The 19,932-nt window shown below is 44.1% G+C and overlaps 1 protein-coding gene across 3 annotated transcripts in view; it reads left to right on the forward strand.

Moving 5' to 3' along the window:
* Positions 1 to 18,760, forward strand: part of kdm7ab (lysine (K)-specific demethylase 7Ab) — a 46,608-nt gene extending 27,848 nt beyond the window's left edge. Inside the window, exons 2-20 of one of the 3 annotated variants that reach the window (XM_029696887.1) lie at positions 3,358 to 3,443; positions 3,780 to 3,897; positions 3,984 to 4,144; positions 8,911 to 9,052; positions 9,755 to 9,941; positions 10,307 to 10,469; positions 11,841 to 11,928; positions 12,130 to 12,236; positions 12,351 to 12,442; positions 12,690 to 12,776; positions 13,006 to 13,236; positions 13,364 to 13,488; positions 13,976 to 14,139; positions 14,279 to 14,373; positions 14,476 to 14,618; positions 14,810 to 14,958; positions 15,067 to 15,134; positions 15,321 to 15,603; positions 15,725 to 18,760. In XM_029696887.1, the coding sequence (XP_029552747.1) occupies positions 3,358 to 3,443; positions 3,780 to 3,897; positions 3,984 to 4,144; positions 8,911 to 9,052; positions 9,755 to 9,941; positions 10,307 to 10,469; positions 11,841 to 11,928; positions 12,130 to 12,236; positions 12,351 to 12,442; positions 12,690 to 12,776; positions 13,006 to 13,236; positions 13,364 to 13,488; positions 13,976 to 14,139; positions 14,279 to 14,373; positions 14,476 to 14,618; positions 14,810 to 14,958; positions 15,067 to 15,134; positions 15,321 to 15,603; positions 15,725 to 15,813 (2,578 nt within the window). In that variant the 3' untranslated portion in view covers positions 15,814 to 18,760. Of the gene's footprint in view, positions 1 to 3,357; positions 3,444 to 3,779; positions 3,898 to 3,983; positions 4,145 to 8,910; positions 9,053 to 9,754; positions 9,942 to 10,306; positions 10,470 to 11,840; positions 11,929 to 12,129; positions 12,237 to 12,350; positions 12,443 to 12,689; positions 12,777 to 13,005; positions 13,237 to 13,363; positions 13,489 to 13,975; positions 14,185 to 14,278; positions 14,374 to 14,475; positions 14,619 to 14,809; positions 14,959 to 15,066; positions 15,135 to 15,320; positions 15,604 to 15,724 lie in introns of all 3 variants that reach the window. The other 2 variants (XM_029696886.1, XM_029696888.1) reach the window with 2 other exon arrangements.
* Positions 18,761 to 19,932: the final 1,172 nt, after the last annotated feature.

Genomic DNA, 19,932 nt, shown 5'->3' on the forward strand with positions numbered 1-19,932 from the left:
CCTAAGTAGACTAAAGATGTAGTTTCAATTGTATTGGGCTTTCTCTGACAAAATTCCCTCTACTTCTATTCGAGGTGAAAATGATGAATCAGACACCTTATCGATAGCGACAGCTCATGGTCTTCCTGGAATCAGAAGTTGTTTTGACTCAATGGAGGAACGTAGTCAGAGATGCTGATGAATGTCTTGCTTGAGCTGTGTATGCAACTGGTTCACCTCTGATGCTTACAGGCAATGCGTATTGGAAGAGATTTCTGAATGTTCTTCGCCCAGCATACACCCCTCCAACCAGACATGCTTTATCTACTTATTTGCTGGCTGCAGAGTTCAACAGAGTTCAAGTGAAGGTCAAGCAAATCATACAGAAAGCAGACTGTATTGCAATCATCTCTGATGGGGTGGTTGAATGTTCATGGGCAAGGAATAATTAACTACATCTCCACCCCTCAACCAGTATTCTACAAGAGCACAGACACAAGGGACAACAGACACACCAGTCTCTACATTGCAGATGAGCTGAAGGCAGTCATCAATGACCTTGGACCAGAGAAGGTATTTGCACTGGTGACCTACAATGCTGCAAGCATGAAGGCTGCTTGGTCTAAAGTGGAGGAGTCCTACCCTTACATCACACCCATTGGCTGTGCTGCCATGCATTGAATCTGCTCCTCATGGACATTATGTCACTGAAAACAATGGATACACTCTACAAGAGAGACAAGGAAATGGTTAGGTATGTGAAGGGTCATCAAGTTATAGCAGCAATCTACCTCACCAAGCAAAGTGAGAAGAATAAGAGCACCACATTGAAGCTGCCCAGCAACACCCGTTGGGGTGGTGTTGTCAACATGTTTGACAGTCTCCTGAAGGTGAAGGAGTCTCTCCAAGAAATGGCCATATCAGAGTCTGCCGATATGGACAGCCCCATCAAGAGGATCCTCCTGGATGATGTATTTTGGGAGAGAGTGGTAAGCAGCCTGAAACTCCTGAAACCTATAGCAGTAGCCATTGCATGGATTGAGGGAGACAATGCCATCCTGTCTGATGTTCAGACTCTGCTTGCAGATGTAAGAGGAGAAATCCGTACTGCCCTGCCCACTTCACTGTTGCTCCAAGCAGAGGAAACTGCCATTTGAAATACATCAAAAAGCATGAAGACTTCTGTCTGAAGCCCATACAAGCCACAGTGTACATGTTGGACCCCAGGTATGCTGGCAAGAGCATCCTGTCTGGTGCAGAGATCAACAAGGCCTATGATGTCATCACTACTGTGTCTCTCCACCTTGGCCTGGATGAGGGCAAGGTTCTTGGCAGTCTGATGAAATACACTTCCAAGCAAGGGCTTTGGGATGGAGATGCAATATGGCAGTCGTGCCAACATATCTCATCAACCACCTGGTGGAAGGGACTTTGTGTATCTGAGGCTCTTTCCCCTGTTGCCTCCATTATCCTCCAAATCCCACCAACATCAGCCGCCTCAGATCGCAACTGGTCCTTGTTTGGGAGCACGCACACCAAAGCACCCAACAGGCTGACCAATACAAGGGTTGAAATATTGGTGGCCATCCGGGCAATATTTTGGCTTTTTGAGCCTGACAACGAACCATCCTCAAGGTTGGAAAGTGACAGTGAAGATGAGGCCTCAGAGTCTGATGTTCAAGAGATGGACATTGAGGAGGTCCAGGGAGATGACATGGAAGCCTGAGAGGAAGACAACCAAAGCTTTACTTTCTAGACTATCATTTTGCAGATATTTGTTGAAAACGTTTTTGGGAGATGCGATGCATCATTGGAGATCCATTCAATATTCCCTTTTGTTGTTCAGTGAAATCATCCCATGTGAAGAGTCAACTCATTTAATTGAACTTTAATTCGTAACTAAATCGTTTTTTTTTATTTCTATTGTAAGGATTTAATCCTTTGCAATTATGTCTACTTATGATAAGGTAAAAAAAAAAGGTTAATGTTTCTGTCTCCATCTGATATGTTAAATATATCCAATGCAAGAAACATCTACATTTAAATAGTAATAATTTGCATATATTCCCACGGAAAGTTTCCATCTCCTGAATATTCCCCCAAATGTGCAACCCAAGTTAAGGGTCAAGAAGATTTATTCTGAGAGAGATAAAGAGAAAGTTGATCAGAGACGGCACGCTCAAGTGTTTTGGAAAGAAAAGAAAGAAGGGATACAGGTCTATAGTTTTTGACATCAGATGAGTTGAGTGGGCAGGATGGCCAGACCTCACTAGTTGTAGGATGTCATCTGGAGAGAGAGGGGAGAAAGAGGTCAAGGCGTAGGGTAGTTCTGTGTGAGTGAGACCAGTGGACTCAATAGGCTGAGTGAATGAGTAGTGGATGTCGTCAACCTTTTTTTTTCAAAGTGATTGACAAAGTTGTCTGCGGGGGGGTGGAGGATTAAGGAGTGTGGAGCAGGTGGAAAAGTTTCCAAGGGTTCTAGGCAGAAGCTTGAAATGGCTACCTCAGCTGAGTGAGTGACACAGATCTTTAGTTCTCACTCTTTACTGAGGGGGTTGAAGTTGTTAACTTTGAGAGAAGTTGAGAGTTGAGAAAACAGGTGCTAAGGTAGTCAAAATGACTTGTGGATTATGATATCCTTATTTGACAAATGGATCAGGATGGCATGATGTTCTGTATGTGAAAGGAAGGGAACTGAAACCTTTTTATAGCTTCGTTATGTGATTTTGATAAAGCCCTCTTAGATTTGGATTCCCTGCATTCCTAAAGCTTAAAACTGCTCACAAGTTTAAAAAAGGCAACTTTGAGACTTTCCATTCCTCTCTATCCCTGCCTACTACAGATGGCTGATGATGTGTACCCTAGTTGGTTGACCACTTGGCTGGATCCCTTCTTGAATGAGGGGTAGTATTTACATTTTGCAACAGTTATTTAGGAACAGTAGTTTTGTCTCCGGATTCACAGACACCCAACTATCGTCTATGTATATTTTGACATGACCTGTTGATTTAACGAGACACACTTCCTCTTATTATTATCATTGTAATTGTTTTACATTGTCTCAATGGGCCACTAGGCTATAAATAGGAGCTATGTGCAATGGTCAGGTCACTCGGAGGAAGACGTCAGCTTGAAGTCAACATCAGTCACCTGTTCGCATCCTGTATAATGGATTCAAATGGGCAATAACAAATCGATAATTTTTACCTCGTATTAGTCCTTTTGGAAGGTTTTCTTGGTAAACCATTCTAATTGGAGGGTGATGTTGGATCACTCCCTACATTTAAACTATATTTACTACAGATATGTTGTGTGTTGAGAACCAGCTTATTTCATAAAACTGTGTCTAAATATCAAAATGTTCTCTTCCCTCTCCAGCTGTGTCCAAGTGGAAGAGCACCATGCTGTGGACATCGATGTTTACCACTGTCCCAAATGTGATGTCCAACACGGACCCTCCTTGAGTAAGTACCACCACACACTCTGTCACTCTGTATTACTCCAGCACGGTTGATTTAATATTTGGCTCTCCAGTAGACGTCTGACCTCACAGAGCATACGGCGGGCGCATTAGGGTAATTGAATGATGGTGTAATCATCAAATTGAGATTGAAGATGGCCCTTGTTCGGCTGGAGATAATGTGGGCTTTATGATCTTCTGAAATGGTTTATAGAGAAAATCCATAATGCAAGACTTCTATGTTCCTCAGACCCCTGCAAACTTGGTGTAGTATCTACTCTGTTTGATCATTGACTCTGACGGTTGAGGAGTTTTACAACTCGTTGTCTTGTCTTCCCAGTGAAAAACCGTAACAACTGGCACCGGCATGACTACACAGAGCCTGACGATGGCAGCAGGCCGGTGCAAGCGGGGACCTCTGTGTTTGTACGAGAGCTGCAGAACAGGACCTTTCCCAGGTACTGAAGGAGCCAAGATCCTGTAAAATGAGTTGAGGTAGATAGCCAATAACGTAATACAAATGCCCCTCTTTCCTTTGATGCAGTGCAGATGAAATCATGGTGCAGATGCAGGGCCATCAGGTAACACAGAAGTACCTGGAGAAGCAGGGCTTCCGCTACCCCATCACCGTTCCCAAAGTGGATGGACTAGGTCTCAAGCTGCCCCCCTCCAGCTTCTCTGTAAGGGATGTGGAGGAGTATGTTGGTAAGAGGAGAACATTTTAAAAATAGACTACTTTCTGGACACTTTTCGATTGCCGTTAACGCGGCGCTAGTGTGAAACGCACACTCATTGGCAATTTTCACTTGTAAAACCCAGCGCTCTGCTTTTTTCCAACCTTTGTGCAAGGGTTGTTAATTTATCTGTCTAACATCAGCTGCCTTGCGCTGAGGTAGGAGGTGTTGAAATCTGAAGTGTGTCCTTAAAAAAACATGCACCTATATGCCAATTTCAGTCAGTGCAACTAGAGATATTTAACACTGACCAAAAGCTGGTCTTAGCAGTAAAGCAATTTGCTTATGGGTTGATGGCATTGATTTTATCAGCGGAGGTGCACACAGTAGCCTTGTTGAAAATATCACAATCAGCAAAAGAGTTAATGAAATCCCCCATTTTTATTTATTTTTGTCCATCTTCTATGAAATGTGTGGACTCATTATGTGCGATGCCCATTGCATTAAAGGTGACCGTGACTGTAGGAAACCTGTTTAGGAACATAAAGTTATTTAAAAAGACTGCTGTCAAAAAATGCCTCTTCCACTTTCCTTTGTTGGACCTCTAACTGGCAAATTGCGGGAATTCCTATCACTGTCCATGCTTCTGAATCTGCATGTAGGCTATATTTGCCTGTTTGTTTACCTTTCACGTGGCAAAGTTACTACAGGCCATATCAATTGTGATGGTTGGCTTAGTGGTTTGAACATGCAATGCATTTACAAAAAGCACTCAAAGGTAAAAAAATATTATTTTTTTACCCCTTTTTCTCCCCAATTTTGTGATATCCAATTGGTAGTTAGTCTTGTTCCATCACTGCAAAGGTCGAGAGCCATGCGTCCTCCGAAACACGACACCACCAAGCCACACTGCTTCTTGACACACTGCTCGCTTAACCCAGAAGCCTCCAATGTGTCAGAGGAAACACCGTACACCAGCGACCGTGTCAGTGTGCATGCGCCCGGCCCGCCACAGGAGTCGCTAGAGTGCGCTGAGACAAGGACATCCCAGCTGGCCAAACCCCCTCCCCCAACCCGGACGAAGCTGAGCCAATTGAGCGCCGGTCTCCCGGTCGCGGCCGGCTACGACACAGCCTGGGATCGAACCCGGTCTGTAGTGACGCCTCTAGCAGTGCAATGCCGTGCCTTAGACCGTTGCGGCACTCGGGAGGCGCCCTCATACTCAACTCTGGACCTCGAAGCCATGTCCACTGATTTAGACCTGGAATACCAGGTGGGTGCAATTAATTATTGAAAACCAGCAGTAGTCCGGACCTCCTTGGGTAAGAGTTGAATACCCCTGGTCTATAGCCTAAGATTTCCATGTTGAAGCCAATTATTTATTTAATGTAGAACACTAGATAGGCTACACATGTTTGTTATAACTTGGCCTGTTGTAGGGTTAGGCTATTGTATAGTTTATTAAATAGTAACCTAGGCATATCTTCAATGGATAGGACAAACATCATAGGCTACTCCTGCCAAAAAGCCCTTGGCCTTAGGCCTAAGTGTGCCTGTTCATGGAACGAGAGATGCACTTCTTGATATCATGATTCTGACCCCATCCTATTTAGAAATATAGTTGTCATTTAAAAAAAACATATTGCTTGTTTTAGTTTAATTTGATTAAAAACCAAACTTATTTGAATGATTCACTGCCCATGGCTGTGTTAGAATGCATGGCTTGCATGCAATGCAATTTAGAAGCTGTCTGCTATGTTTGGAGAGGTGCGAATATGATCTCTAACATGGTTCCATGATGTTTATAAAACATATTTGGGTGCAGTATAATGGTAAGTGGACCCCCCCCTTCTCTTTATATTGGATCTGTTTCCAGTTCTTTTGAAAAGTGTAGATATGGGTAAAACCATCCACAGTCTACGTTGTCTTAATATTATATGCCCACGGGGAGCAATTATGGTGCCTGTAACTGTATTTAGACACAGCCTACTTAAAACAAGTTGTTTTATTAGAATCATTAACTGTCTTTTTAGGTCTTATTTAATAGAATTGAATCTTGTGTAACGTTTGGCATAGCTCAGACAAGGCAATTTACAGTAGGCCTATATCAGTTTGAATGCTATGTTTAAAAATATATATTTATGTATTGAAGCCATGCAATTAGCTTACTTAGAACAATGTGGATTGCAAATATGTTCAACATATTTATCTAATATGGGATAGGCCTACATTTTGTTTCTGTAGGCTATTTATTACGGACTAACATTCGAATTGTAGTTGATATAAAAAGACCGTAAATACACAACTTGAAGCAACCACATATTTAGCCATGAAGCATGTTCTCATTGGCCAGTAAAGGGCCAAGCCTCCACACACCTGCAACTAATTTATTCATCAAAACCCAGCCCTTTCGTGACACCGCCAGCTATTGTGCACATAATTCCCGCTGTGAAAATAGCTCAAATATTTCTGATACACCCCAGGACCTACAACGCTACCGCCAGCACTAAGATTTACCATTGCATTAGGTTTGTTAAAATGGAGCCCTCTCTCACCGAGTGTGCCGTTTTGGTGCCTTTGTTTTCTTTGTGTACATTTTACTGTGACATACTTATTTTCTAAACAGACCCATTTTCAAAAGAATTGGTTCAGTGTGCTAATGTTCTGTTTCTATGTACACCAGCTCTCTAGACATTTCTGGATCGTTTACCGCAGAGTGGGATGTTTAATCAAACGTGTTTGTTAATGAGATGCTAGCTGAGCATCTTGTCGAGGGTTAAATATTAATCCTAAGTGCTCGCCGTGTAATGTGTCTGTACATTACTGTAACTTAATGCGCCTCGGGACCATCTCAGTTAACAGAGCTGAGAGGTTCACTGGGTCCACCTTTTTACACGTTACATTAATCCACCAATAATGAAATAAGTGTGTAGCTAAAAGTGGCTTAGCTTACGGAGCACTGTGGTTTATCACCTCTCTCCACTATTGAGAGTCTGGTACTTGAGATCCCCTTACATCCCCAGTACATTATCAGACATCTCAGGTTTATGTCCGGCTAAGTTTCTTTTAGGTTCAAATTACGTTCACTCTGCTCCTTCAGTCTACACAAACAGAAAGAGTGGAGACACAACCGTCTCACTATTGCCGCTAACATGAGAATTTGTCCCTGTGACCAGTGTATCATATTACCATAACCAGAAGACTACTAAAAGTGAAGCACTGGCCATTGTTTTTCTTAGCATGGGATTTATTGTGTGTCTGGGTTTTTTCTTTCATGCCCACAGTCAGGGTGTGATATTAGAAAGGATTAATGATATGGTCTTCCTTTTTGGAAACTCAGGCTCCAAATTCGATCTCACATCTGTGTCAGAGACCAAGTCATTCTGCCCACTGCTCTGTTTCTGAGCAGCATATTATTTGTCACTGGCAGAAGCACACAGTCTTCCATTCCCACAGTGATATATTGTGGTTTTCATGGCTCTAGGACTCCTGAAAGCTCCTTGGATTAGGTGTCAGCCTGACAATGACCTTCAAATGGTTTAACGTATTCATGTGTGGGTCTCTTTTGGGGGTTTATTAGTTGGAAAATATTCTTTAACATTGTTCATATTCACAATGTTTAAATGCCCCGTGCTTAACCAAGCATTCACCACAGGCTAGCTGCCTAAACTAATCCATTCACCTCAGTTGGCACTCTGCCTGCTAGGTTCAGCAGGGACCTGTAAGTTAATTGTATTGAACGATATGTGTTTTCCATGGTCGTTTTTCAATTTACCCTAATGGCAAACCTGTTGTAAAGTGTGTCTTGTCGTTTTGGAGCATGGTTTTAACATCACACTTTCCAAGTACCTCAGACCTGGGACTAGCAACGCCCTGTCTATTCTCTAGGAAACCTGTGCTCCTAGTCCCTGACTGTGTCACTGGATGGAAAGATTATTGCTAATATGAGGACCATAAATATTCGCCCAGGACATTGGTGGCTGGAGAGATTTATTCCCCCCACTTGTCGTTGGTGGTTCTACGCCCAGGCAGCTCCCCTCCCCATCTGTCCACTAGTGCTCCTCTGGCTGTTCTCTGTATGTAAGGCTGCTCTGCCTCCAGCTGTTCCCTTTCATCAGGCGGTGGCCAGCAGGGCCAAACAGGGCTGTCTTTGCACAGCCACCAGCTGTCATGCCCTGTGTTAACTGCAGGTCTGTTCACAACTCTCTCTCCCCCCCCCCCCCCCCCCCCCATTTTTTTGATTTGCAGTTTGCCAGCTGTACACAGGTGGCATTATCGACACACATGAAAGACATTAGCCAACCCTTACTAGTCTCCCTTCCTCCTCTGGGTCCTCCTGCTTCCATCAGTGGAAGTACAGTAATAGGATGCGGAGAGATTGCCTTGAATGTTTCAATGCACTTCCTCCAGTGGGCAGGCTGCAGCAGCACTGAGTTGTCCATCAAGAGTATTATGGGGATTCTGAAAATGTCAGCAAGCTTCACTCCTTGCGCCCTCCATCATTGGACATCTGCGCATGAGAACTGTAGTCTCTCTGGGAGGTGGATTGGACCTATGAGTATCCCTGGTAGATTTCAATATATTACAGTATTTTTAGAAGGCAGGTTTAGCATGTATTGGTCTGTAGTACTGTGCAGTAATGGGGTGATGCTGTAATATCATATCAAATCCACCTGTCCTTACTTAACATACTACATTCAAGTGTTAATGCCTGTCCCATCCCATCTTGAACTTCCTCCAGACTACTTTCTGCATCACAGAAACCATATTCTAAGCTGAAGCATTACTTTCTTGTAGGTGGTGACAAAATCGTGGATGTCATTGATGTTGCCAGACAGGCAGACAGCAAAATGAAGCTTCGAGAGTTCGTCAAGTATTACTACAAACCTCATCGGCCAAAGGTGCTGAACGTGATCAGTCTGGAGTTTTCAGACACCAAGTAAGTATTGGTTACTTTTCACTATTAACACGTATATCCTGCTACTGCTTTGATCATTGTATAATTTGGATTCATTTACGTATTTTTGGGATTCACCAAATTTTCACCATTTAGAATGATCCTATTTGTTAAGTAAATGGTATATTATAGAAGGGTCCAGACAATTATTTTTGTTGTTGCGATTTCACTTGGTTTTGAGAAACTTACCCCACCCGCAATAGACTTCCTCATTGTATGTTCTGCGGTATGGGAGTCATGGGAAAACAGGAACTAAGGCTCCAAAAACACCAAAATATATCCTTTTAAAAACGACAAACGTCTCAGTATAGTGATGCAGGTCTTTAGATGTTGTACACATGAAATTGTGTAATTCCGAACTTTATCCGCAACATTATATTCCATTTTGTGCGGTTTCCTTCCTACTGTGCTGCGTGGGCTACACAGAGAAGCAGCACAGCTGGTAGAATAAACCACTCTAAATTGGCAAAGGGGTGGGGAGAAATCTGTTATTTTAAATTAATCTTCATGGTAAATGCCTGGTTGATTGGTTTACAGTAATGGGTCGATATGAAGGTGTGTAACGTGACGAACAATTCTGCCTTATTAGAGCGCAGTAATAGGTGTATTGAAAGATGAGTAGCGTTAAAAATGACTCGGCCTTACTGGTAGAACTTCCCTAAACGCTCCTTTATATCCTCTCAGGATGGCAGAGCTGGTGGTGGTGCCTGATATCGCTCAGAAGATGTCCTGGGTTGAGAACTACTGGCCAGATGACTCCTTCTTCCCCAAGCCTTTTGTTCAGAAGTACTGCCTGATGGGGGTGAAGGACAGCTACACAGACTTCCACATAGACTTCGGAGGCACATCCGTGTGGTACCACGTACTCTGGGTAAGCTGGGGAATTGCTGTGCTCAGCATGTTTTCTATCTTCACAGACAGCAGTGTATCCCTTTTGAAAATTGTGCTAGGGTTAGGCACCAGAGTTGTCTATAGTCTTCTTCAGGGTGTTTTGCGTTGGCTATGTAGTCTGACAGCCCAGCTTGAATATCCTCATGCTTCTCCTGAGGTTTGTCACCCCTCAAATGTTTTACTGTAGCACCACTGACTACATGCTGGGTCTTGTTAATTTGCCTTCCTCTGAAAATCTCCCCCTCCAGATACACTTCTGTAAATTGTTTTGTATTATTAATAATTCCATTGCACTGGAATAATGTTCTCCTAATTTTTATTGTTTTTTTTATCTCTGTCCTGAAGGGAGAGAAGATCTTCTACTTGATCAAGCCGACCCAGGCTAATCTTGCACTATACGAGGCGTGGAGTTCCTCCCCCAACCAGAGCGAGGTGTTCTTCGGCGACAAGGTGGACAAGTGCTATAAGTGTGTGGTGTCGCAGGGAACCACTGTCCTCATCCCAACAGGTTAGGAGAAGCTACGAGAAGCATCGGTCTCCTTTTCCACCACAGGACAAAGTCTGAGTGTTTTCCTTTAAAAAAAAAAACTTGTCTGAGTTCAAAGGGTTTAAGTTGCTCTACTGTTGCAACATTCCTTGTATACAGCACTATATTTCCAAAGCTCTGCTGCAGACACAAGGGCATTCAAAAACACGAGCCATAGAGCTGCTTTTCCACTTAGCACTGAGCGGCACAGCTAGCCTTTGATAGCGCCTCACAGGAAGACCTGTGTTATTTGTGTCTTCCACTGTGAGCTCTGAAGGGCCTGAGTGGATCTCCTCTGTCACCGTGGACACCAGCACCACATGACACCATCCTTCCACCCACTGTTGTTCACAGAACTTCCCTACGTCATATATATGGTCCTTCGATTACATGGCAAGTCAAATAGGTGACGACACGCCCAAAATAAATTGATGCACGTCACGTAAAAGGCAATATTTAGTTATTTGATCCAGTTTCTCTAGCCACAGGGTGGAGAAGCAGATTTCCAAGTTATTTATAGTGACACTTTTTTGACTTGAGGGAAACAACACAGCTTCCCACAAGGCTGCTTTTCCCAGTTGGAGTGCTGGGGATGTGAAAACTCTCTGGACTGATGATGCTAGCAGACACTGAGAGCGTGAGATTCTTAGTGGCTCCCTACTGGGAGAGAGCCCTGGCCCAGTTCCATATTGGGTTACACACAGGCCCTCAGTACATAAACACATAAAACCACCATTCCCCGGGGGAAAATTGAATTGTGCCAACACAAATACAACATATCTGTGTCTATCTCCTGATGGCACAATGATCCATCAGCATGGGCCCACCTGCTTTTGGATTAATGTGCAAATTATGATTTCATGAACTGCATTCACTGGCCCCCTGCTGTAACATAAATACTGTTTCTGAAATGGTTTATTGCGGGAAGCCAAAGGCCCCTGGTAGGGAAGGTCACACGATTGGGCTCTTGATGGCTGGTATGTAGGAGACAGGCAGGGGATGAGAGAGGACCCCAACTGTTATCAGCCATCCATATAATCACTTGAGTGGCTCCCGTCCTCTCTCTGCTGGGGCCACAGCAGCTCTCGGTGCACCCTCCATGACTGGGCATTTATAATGTTTAGGGCCTCCCAGCCCAGCATCGTCACGCCTCTGTGGATGCGCTGCTGCAACGTGGAAGGTTTTTCAACCATTTCCTAAACCCTCTGATGTGGCTGAAACACAGCTGGAAAACAAGAATCCCAAATGAAATGTTTGATTTATTGCATGTTTGTCTTCTGCCTGCTACTGACCTTTTGCTCCACATCTGTGGGTCAGCTGTTGATGTGGTCTATCCTCCTCTGTGTTCCCCAGGATGGATCCATGCTGTTCTCACCTCTCAGGATTGCATGGCTTTCGGAGGGAACTTCCTCCACAATCTCAACATAGGCATGCAGCTCAGGTGAGCACCCGGAAAACCCTTTGTCCTCTGCTCATTCTATTGCCTTTCTTTTACTTTTGTAGAGCAATAACATTGAAATGAATGGCTAAATACACCGCTCTTACCTTCTGCTCTTTTTAATGGCCAGCAATGAAGTAGTGGTTTCATTGTGATGGGTCTCAGCGTTGTGTTTGACCTCTGCTGCTGCATCCTCAACTACAGGTGTTATGAGATGGAGCGGCGGTTGAAGACTCCTGACCTATTCAAATTCCCTTACTTTGAGGCCATCTGCTGGTATGTGGCAAAGAATCTACTGGAGACTCTAAAGGGTGAGAGAAATACAACTTGGAGGAAAGGTTTGTTGCTGTGTCGGTGATGTCCCCTTTCGGTAACTTTCTGCACTTTTTTTTGACGTCCTTCTCATATGATTCCTGGCTTCTCAGAGTTACGAGAGGATAATTGCCAGCCCCCAGCCTACCTGACAGAAGGAGTGAAAGCCTTGATTACTGCACTGAAGAACTGGCTGAAACGAGAGGTAAGATACTACAGGAAACCATATTGTAGACGCCAAATCAGCTTCTTTTGTCCGTGTAATATCTGACTACAGAATAGGACGTTTGGTCACATTATCTACATTCTAATGTCATCTACATTGGGCTCCTTCTATAAAGGTCAATAGTGGGAAGGTGGTATGACTAAGACCAGGCTGGGAAACTGTAACCACCATCTGCAGACAGACGGTACGAGCCCTCATTGTCCCAACGCTCTCTGCCTCTCCTCAGGTCACAGAGCCGGCCAGCGAGGTCCCGGACCATATCAGACCCAACCGTCTAATTAAAGAGCTCACAAAGGAAATCCGCTACCTGGAGGTGAGGCCTTGCGTCGTGACGGGGTTGGGAGAGAGGGCCTCAAGCTCTTATGTGACGACTTGGAGCTGGTTCTTAACAATTTGTGCTCAGAGTAAAAGGCTCTCCCTCATTCTTTTTTATTTCCCTTTTTCTCTTTTCTAAGTACCAGGTCAAAGGCACTGTGTTTCTTTCAAGCTGGTTGTTGTAGCGTTGTGGTTCTGTACTGACAAGTATCTCTTCTTAACCACAGGAGGAGCAGCAGAGTGGCGCTGGAGGTAGCAAGCCAATGAAATCTCAGGGAAGTGGAGCATGCCCGCTGACGCGGTCGACTCTGGACCGGGCTAGCCATCATGCTCGCAGGACTGCCAGACGGTTACGGCACCACCATCACCATGCGCCCAAGACGCCCTCCAACCTGGAGATCCTGGAGCTGCACACGCGACAGGTGCTCAAGAGGCTGGAAGTGGGACCCTTTGAGGAGGTGAGGGTACTGACACACTACCATCTCCCCCATGCTGCTTTGGTCTAACCCAATGTGCAACTCCTACACTGAGGCTAGGTTAATTATTAACCTTTTGTTAAAGTAAATCTCTATGCTCTTTTCGCAGGATGTCCCGTTCAGCTCCACGGTGACGGCCAAGTTCAACAAGGCATCTGTGGCATCTGCTGCAGCTGTGGAGCGGAGCCTGGACAACAACCTCCGTCTGGTGATGTGCCACGGCCGGATTATCAGGTGAGCCAGAAGAACTCCCCACCCCCTCCCTGGCACCCTTGGCCCCCAGGCTGCCTGTGACCTTTTCAGGGAAGGAGCAAGGATCTGGAGCCTGGGTTAATAGTTCCTCTGCCAGCCGGCAACTCTCTGCTCGCACGCTAAGTCCTCAGTCATGCATCACCTCCCAACAGGTAGAGCAGTGACTCACTCTCTACTCACCACCCAACACCTCCGGTTGGCTTTGATAATGCTCAAGTTACTGGCTGCAGTGATTACATGTTACAACACAGAGCTGGTGTTGTACAGCCTAAACATGTTCGGATGGACCACCTGCACTATGCAATCTTTACATGTTTCAACTCACCACTTACATCAAACTTTACCCTAAATAAAATGAGGTAAAATGGCTTTCAGTGCCAATTTATGTGGTTTGCCTCCAGGATTTTTCTCCCCTTCTTACTAGTGTGTGTGTGTGTGTGTGTGTGTGTGTGTGTGTATGTGTGCACAGAGATGAACGTTGTCACACCAGGGTGAAGAATAGTCCGGAGCAGGAAGTTGAGAGGACTGGTGGCCACCAGTTGGGAGAGGTCCTGGTGAAAACAGAAATCAATGACACCATGCAGGAACAGCACAGAGACCCAGAGAGAGGGGAGATACAGAGCCCTCTCAGCAGTGAGTCTAACTGGTCAAGTCACCGGCTGTCAATCAACGGTTTAGGTAGGCTCATCTTTGAATGCCAGAGAATTAAAATTAAAAGTAAAAATTCCATTGCAGAGATATGTAATTCATCCTTCTCTTTTTTCCTCCTCAGAGTTTTTCGAAAGAGTGAATTCCGATCTGAGGAAAGGAACCGCGGTGTACTCCGACATCTCAGACTCTGAGTCCGAAGAGCGTTGCTCTACACAGGTAACTAATCCCACTTCCTCCCCAAAGGACCCTCTCTCTCCTTCACACAGAGGCAGAGTTTTTAAGTTATAAAGGCTGACACATCTGTGTGACCTTGTGCAGAAAAGGGACTCCTCTGGGAAGGATTCAGGGAGCTCGGATGAGGAGGATAAGGAGCTGTGCAGGACGGAGCGAGGCACAGGCAGTGTGACGGACCTGCACCAGGCCAGCCAGGCCCTCAGCCACCACCACAAACCACTCAAAGGGTACGGGAAGCATGGATAAATGGACCAAATGGCGTTCTTGTTCTAAGTATTCTGTATGCAATAGAAATCCAATGGGGGGAAATTAGTATTACATTAGCCACAGTGGCTGAGGAGTCATGCATCAATCATTCATTATCCAGTTGAGTTAAGATATTTAATTCAGTTGTTCCTTTACTTGCTGGCCTTTGTAGAGAACATCCTACCTCGCCAACCACAGAAGAGGAGGCTGTTGAGGGCATGCTGTCCATGGCAGGGCTGCTGTACCCTCAGCGACCAGAGGAGAGTAGCACTGCCCAGGAGCCCTGGTGGTCCAGCCCAGCTCATCGCTCCCCTGACCGGGGTACGTTACAGTCCTGAAATTCTTATAAACACCAAGATCTCAATTTGACTAAGGACCTAATTCAATCCATTTCAGATGAAGTAAACTTTCCCTATGGTTGTCCTGTAGGTGAAAGAGAGCCTGCGTCAGGGGAGGAGAGCCAGGATTCAGACAGCAACTCCACACTGAGCCTTCAGGTAATGATAATAGCCAAGGATGAATGGGTCATGCCTGCACATGCTGAAGCCGAGACCTCTTAAGACTGACGTCTCTATTTAGAGAGGACATCAGAATCACTCACTCTGTATTGGAATGACTAGTCTTCCTCTCTAGGTAACAAGTTGGGATCTAATTTAAAGTAATAATGTCTCCACTTCCTTTAGGATGAGCGGGGAGCCCAGCAGCATGTGCGTAAGGAGTGTCGAGCTGAACTCAGCCAGAGGATCCAGGAGAACAAGAACTTCATGGACAGTCAGAGCAGTGGGAGTAACAGCAGCGAGGCCTGGGGGGACCAGAGCCCCTCTCGGGCTGCCTCCACCCCCCTCTGCCTGGACCCCAGCCCAGGGACTGACTATCAGTACTGTGAGACCACTCTGTCACCCCCCCTGCACCCCTCCAAGAGGTCCGCCCCAAACACCCCACCCATCAGTAATCAAGCGACTAAAGGTTTGACTCCATATTTTTATTTGACCCAGTTAATCTATAGTCGCTGAAATGAGTGTGTAACGTTCCTCTAATTCTCTCCTCCTTTTGTTATTGATCTCTGTGGAATGTTTCTTCTTCTCAGGAAAACGTCCTAAGAAAGGTATGGCCACCACCAAGCAGAGATTGGGGAAGATTCTCAAGCTGAGCAGGAACAACCACTTTTTGCTATAGAACTCAATGGCTATAGCACTTATGTCTCCAGTAAAAACTTTTAAGGGACAACTCGACCCCTGCCCATATACTGAGGATGCGTCTCTTTCAGCTTCGACTCTCACATTCTATCAAAAATCACCGCTTGGATGGACTGCCCTGAATCACTGACTCCACATGCTAGATGACAAAGACACGAGCAAGCGCACCGTTTCCCATGGTGAGGTGATGGTGCGCTGTAAAAACAACTGCATGGATTCTCAGCAGTGACATTGGATTGTATATGTTCTAGTCATCAAAAGAGAAACACAGTAAATTTGGCTTTGTTTCAGAGTTGAAGCACCGCAACAACACAGGATTGTCCAAAGATGCATGGCAGTGGGAACTTAAATTGCATCTTTTGATACAATAACTTTGCATCTGAGCCACACGCTTTTGTATCTGTTTTGGCTGGTGCTTTACCCAAGGCTTGCACTAGCCCTTCCAACCAACACTACTTGTTATGCCACAACAAGCAAAACATGTTGTGCTTAAGCCGAGAATGGCAAGTGAAGATGCTGCTTTCTGCTACCTGGTTTTCATCACCTCTTTGGGACATTGTCTTGTGTTAGTCTGACTGAAGAGCAAGAATGGTGCTATGGTGTTGGAACAAATTTGAAATGGTGCTAAAGTGTATATTCATTCTATCCTTTTGTCTACCCTCCTGTCACGATCACACCAGTGATTGCATTTGAGAGGGGGGAGATATTTTGATGCAGCACTCTAGTCACCTTGCCTTATCAGCCTCCCAGTATGTAAAAAGCTATCTATGAATCCTAATGCATTAAGCCATTCCAAAAGTACCTCTCCCACCACATTAAGAGTACTGGTTCTGTTTACTAAAAGAGTTACGAGCCTTATTGCTCTATAGTTGATCATATCAAATGTGTTCCTTTGGTGCCATCTATTGGTCAAATTAGGGCAGGAGCTTGAGAGTGCTGTTATTAAAGGTTTCTGAAATTGCAAAAAGCTTTTATATAAAGTTAAAAATGTACAGAATTTATTTACAGAAAATAAGTTATCCATAATTTATTTCACTTTCTCTTTTGGTGTTTATTGTTCTGTTTATTTTGCTGGTGTTGAATTATGTATTGGGGGGGGGGGGGGGTTAATAATGGCTATGACAATCCTGTTACGATGGATAGTGTAACGGATGTGGGATTTTCTTCCCTAAGAGGTTGTATACTTTGCCTCTTACATTTGTATGGGTGGATTTCAGCAAAAATCTACAAAGATTATACACATTTCCTATCTTCTAGTTGGGCTAAGAATGATACTTTGATTAAAAAAGATTGGTCAAGAATATTTGGCTGTTTGTATGAAATTGAAAGAATATTTATTTTTTTATAAATGTTTCAAAGGAAAAATCCACTCAACTGTATTTTGGCTTTTTTTTCTTCATTAGTCCACTGTTGATACAGTCCCAAAAATGTTTTGCATGTCAGCAGTCAAGTTTTCAAGATAGGATTTTCAAGAAGCAAAGTGTCACTTGATGCGGCAAGTGACACTTTGCGTCTTGAAAATCCAATCTTGAAAACTTGACTGCTGACATGCAAAGCATTTTGGGACTATCAGCAGTTGACAAAAACTTTTTTTAAAGTGGATTTATTTTCTTTAAGTGACAATTTTGCAATTGTATGAAGTGTATGTAATTAATGCTACTGTTCCAGTTATTGTTAAAGGGTATGCTGATCTTCCCTGTCACTATATATACCCTCATATTGGCTTGAAAGACCTCAGGTTGGATTTTGAATTGGTCTTTTTTTGGTGATAATGCCAAAAATGTGAGCACCATGAATGGCTTGAAAGACCTCTTACATTTGTAGTGAGAGATTGCTCCAGTTTGTGTCTTTCTCAGGGACCCATGCTCTTGACTTAAGAAACGTTTGTTTTAATAAGCAACATGAAATGACCCATCATCGTGGACACATTTTCTGATCATTGATCTATTCACTTTCTTCTTCTTTTTTTAATGTGTAGTTGGTATTACAAGTGTCCCTAAGAACCCTTTTAGTTGTACCCTTGAGTCCTTCTTTCTAGAAATGGAATTATGTAGCCGGTCTCCAACTTTCATTCCAAAATCGTGTTTTTTCATGTTAATCGTCGTCACTTCAAACAGTGAATGGTGGACAATGTTACGACTGCTCAGGGCTGTTTGATGGTGACCGTTTCTAGACTAAGAACTTCAAATATTTAGGATGACCCAAAGGAAGCAATCTCTTTTGAATATAAAACCATTTCTTGCGTTTGGCACAGAGCATGCCAACAGATGGAAATTGAGCCATCACTAAATCTTCACTATTCTCGTATGCTACCTGGCAAGACATATTGCACTAACTTCCAGGTTTAAGCATGTCAAATAGCTTTAAGTGCCACCCACCCAGAACAGAGTTCCCATCTTTGACTGACTTATTCTACACCCTCATGTTAATTGTGCTGTGCTCCTGTCTAGCTATTTAGCCATTTGCGGTTGCCTATATATGCTGATGAGATTCATTCAGAGAAACTTGACTTCTCCTACTCCCAGCCCTTGTAAACGACAATAACAAAAAGACAAAGCTTCTTAGAAGCAAAGCTCATGAGTTGCTTTCCAGTTACTCAACTGTTTCACTTTTCAGCATCCAACATGTTTGATCGTGCATGGCATTACTGGCCTGCTGGCAGGGTCCTATTATCCAGTAGGCTACTATTAATTGTACAGTATTTATTTGACTGCATTTTAGATCAGTTTTACATTTGTGTGAAGTATTGTTGGTCATGGTATGTCTTTCTATTCTGCAGATTGCTTGTTTCAATGGCTATAGGTTGTGATCATTCAAAACGAAATAAGCTTAAGTCTTTTGACACTGTAACCCATTTGCAATGAATCTTTGAACGTTTATTTCTGTATCCCAATGTGGCCTGTAAATAATAAAATATTTTTAAGCAATGTTTTCATTATTTATTCTCAGTCCAACTTCAACATGCATCAGTAAGACTGGGTAAGATATTTTGCATTGACAAATACCATTGATGTGATTGCTACTCTTGGATCACTTGAATGTCTAAAGTCATCCACGGCTACTGTAAAGGACACCTGCTCGTTAAGTATCTCATTCCAAAATCATTGGCATAAATATGGAGTTGCGCCCCCCCCCCCCCCCCCCCCAAATGCACCCTCCCACAGTCGATGCCACACAGGGCTATGGGCCATAAGGTTGAGGGTTTGTCAACCAACTCTCCCTGCATGTTTCATTAGGCCTACACTATGATCAGAGCCAGCTGCAGACAATGATCAGCTGGAGGGAAATCAGATTTTCAACATTTTGATGCCATATTCATAATCATATAAAATATACAGTATGTGATGAATTTTCCACCATCAGGTTTCTGTTGGTGGAAAATACCTACAGTCGAAAATATCTTTTGGATATTAGATTGGCAGTCTCTCACCAGCATTTTGACCAGAAATTAGACTTTCCTGAATTAGATCCTTTGTTCGTACCCCCCGAGGCATTTCCACTCATCCCAGGGGCTGCTCCAAGACGCCGCCAATGAAGAGGAATACAGAGTGTGCTTCTAGTCCGACTAAGGAGGCGTGCAAACCATGCACCCTTTCCAAGTATATTACTCGCTAATGTTCAGAGACTGTAACATAATGTTTCACGAAATCATGGCTCTCTCCGGATATACTACCCCCGTCCATACAGCCAGCGGGGTTCTCCATACACCGCACTGACATGAAGAAAGAGCTCTCTGGGAAAAAGAAAGTCAGATGTATGTTTCATGATTAACTACTCATGGTGTGATTGTGGTAACAATCTGGAATACTTCACTATTCTCTTCGGTCATCGTCACGGCCGTGTATATTCCCCCTCAAGCGACACCTCAAAGGTTCTCAAGGAACTACACTGGATTTGTGCAAACTGGAAACCGCATATCCTGAGGCCGAATTTATTGTAGCTGGAGACTTGAGGAATCTGAGGAAAATGCTACAGAAGTTTTATCAACACATCACCTGCGCGACTTGCTCATCAAGTATTCTTGAACATTGCTGCTCCCCAGGACAGCTACAAGGCCCTTCCCTGCCCTCCCTTCAGCAAATCAGATCAGATCTGCTCT

Source organism: Salmo trutta, chromosome 17 (genome assembly GCF_901001165.1).
Source record: "Salmo trutta chromosome 17, fSalTru1.1, whole genome shotgun sequence".
Taxonomy (NCBI): domain Eukaryota; kingdom Metazoa; phylum Chordata; class Actinopteri; order Salmoniformes; family Salmonidae; genus Salmo; species Salmo trutta.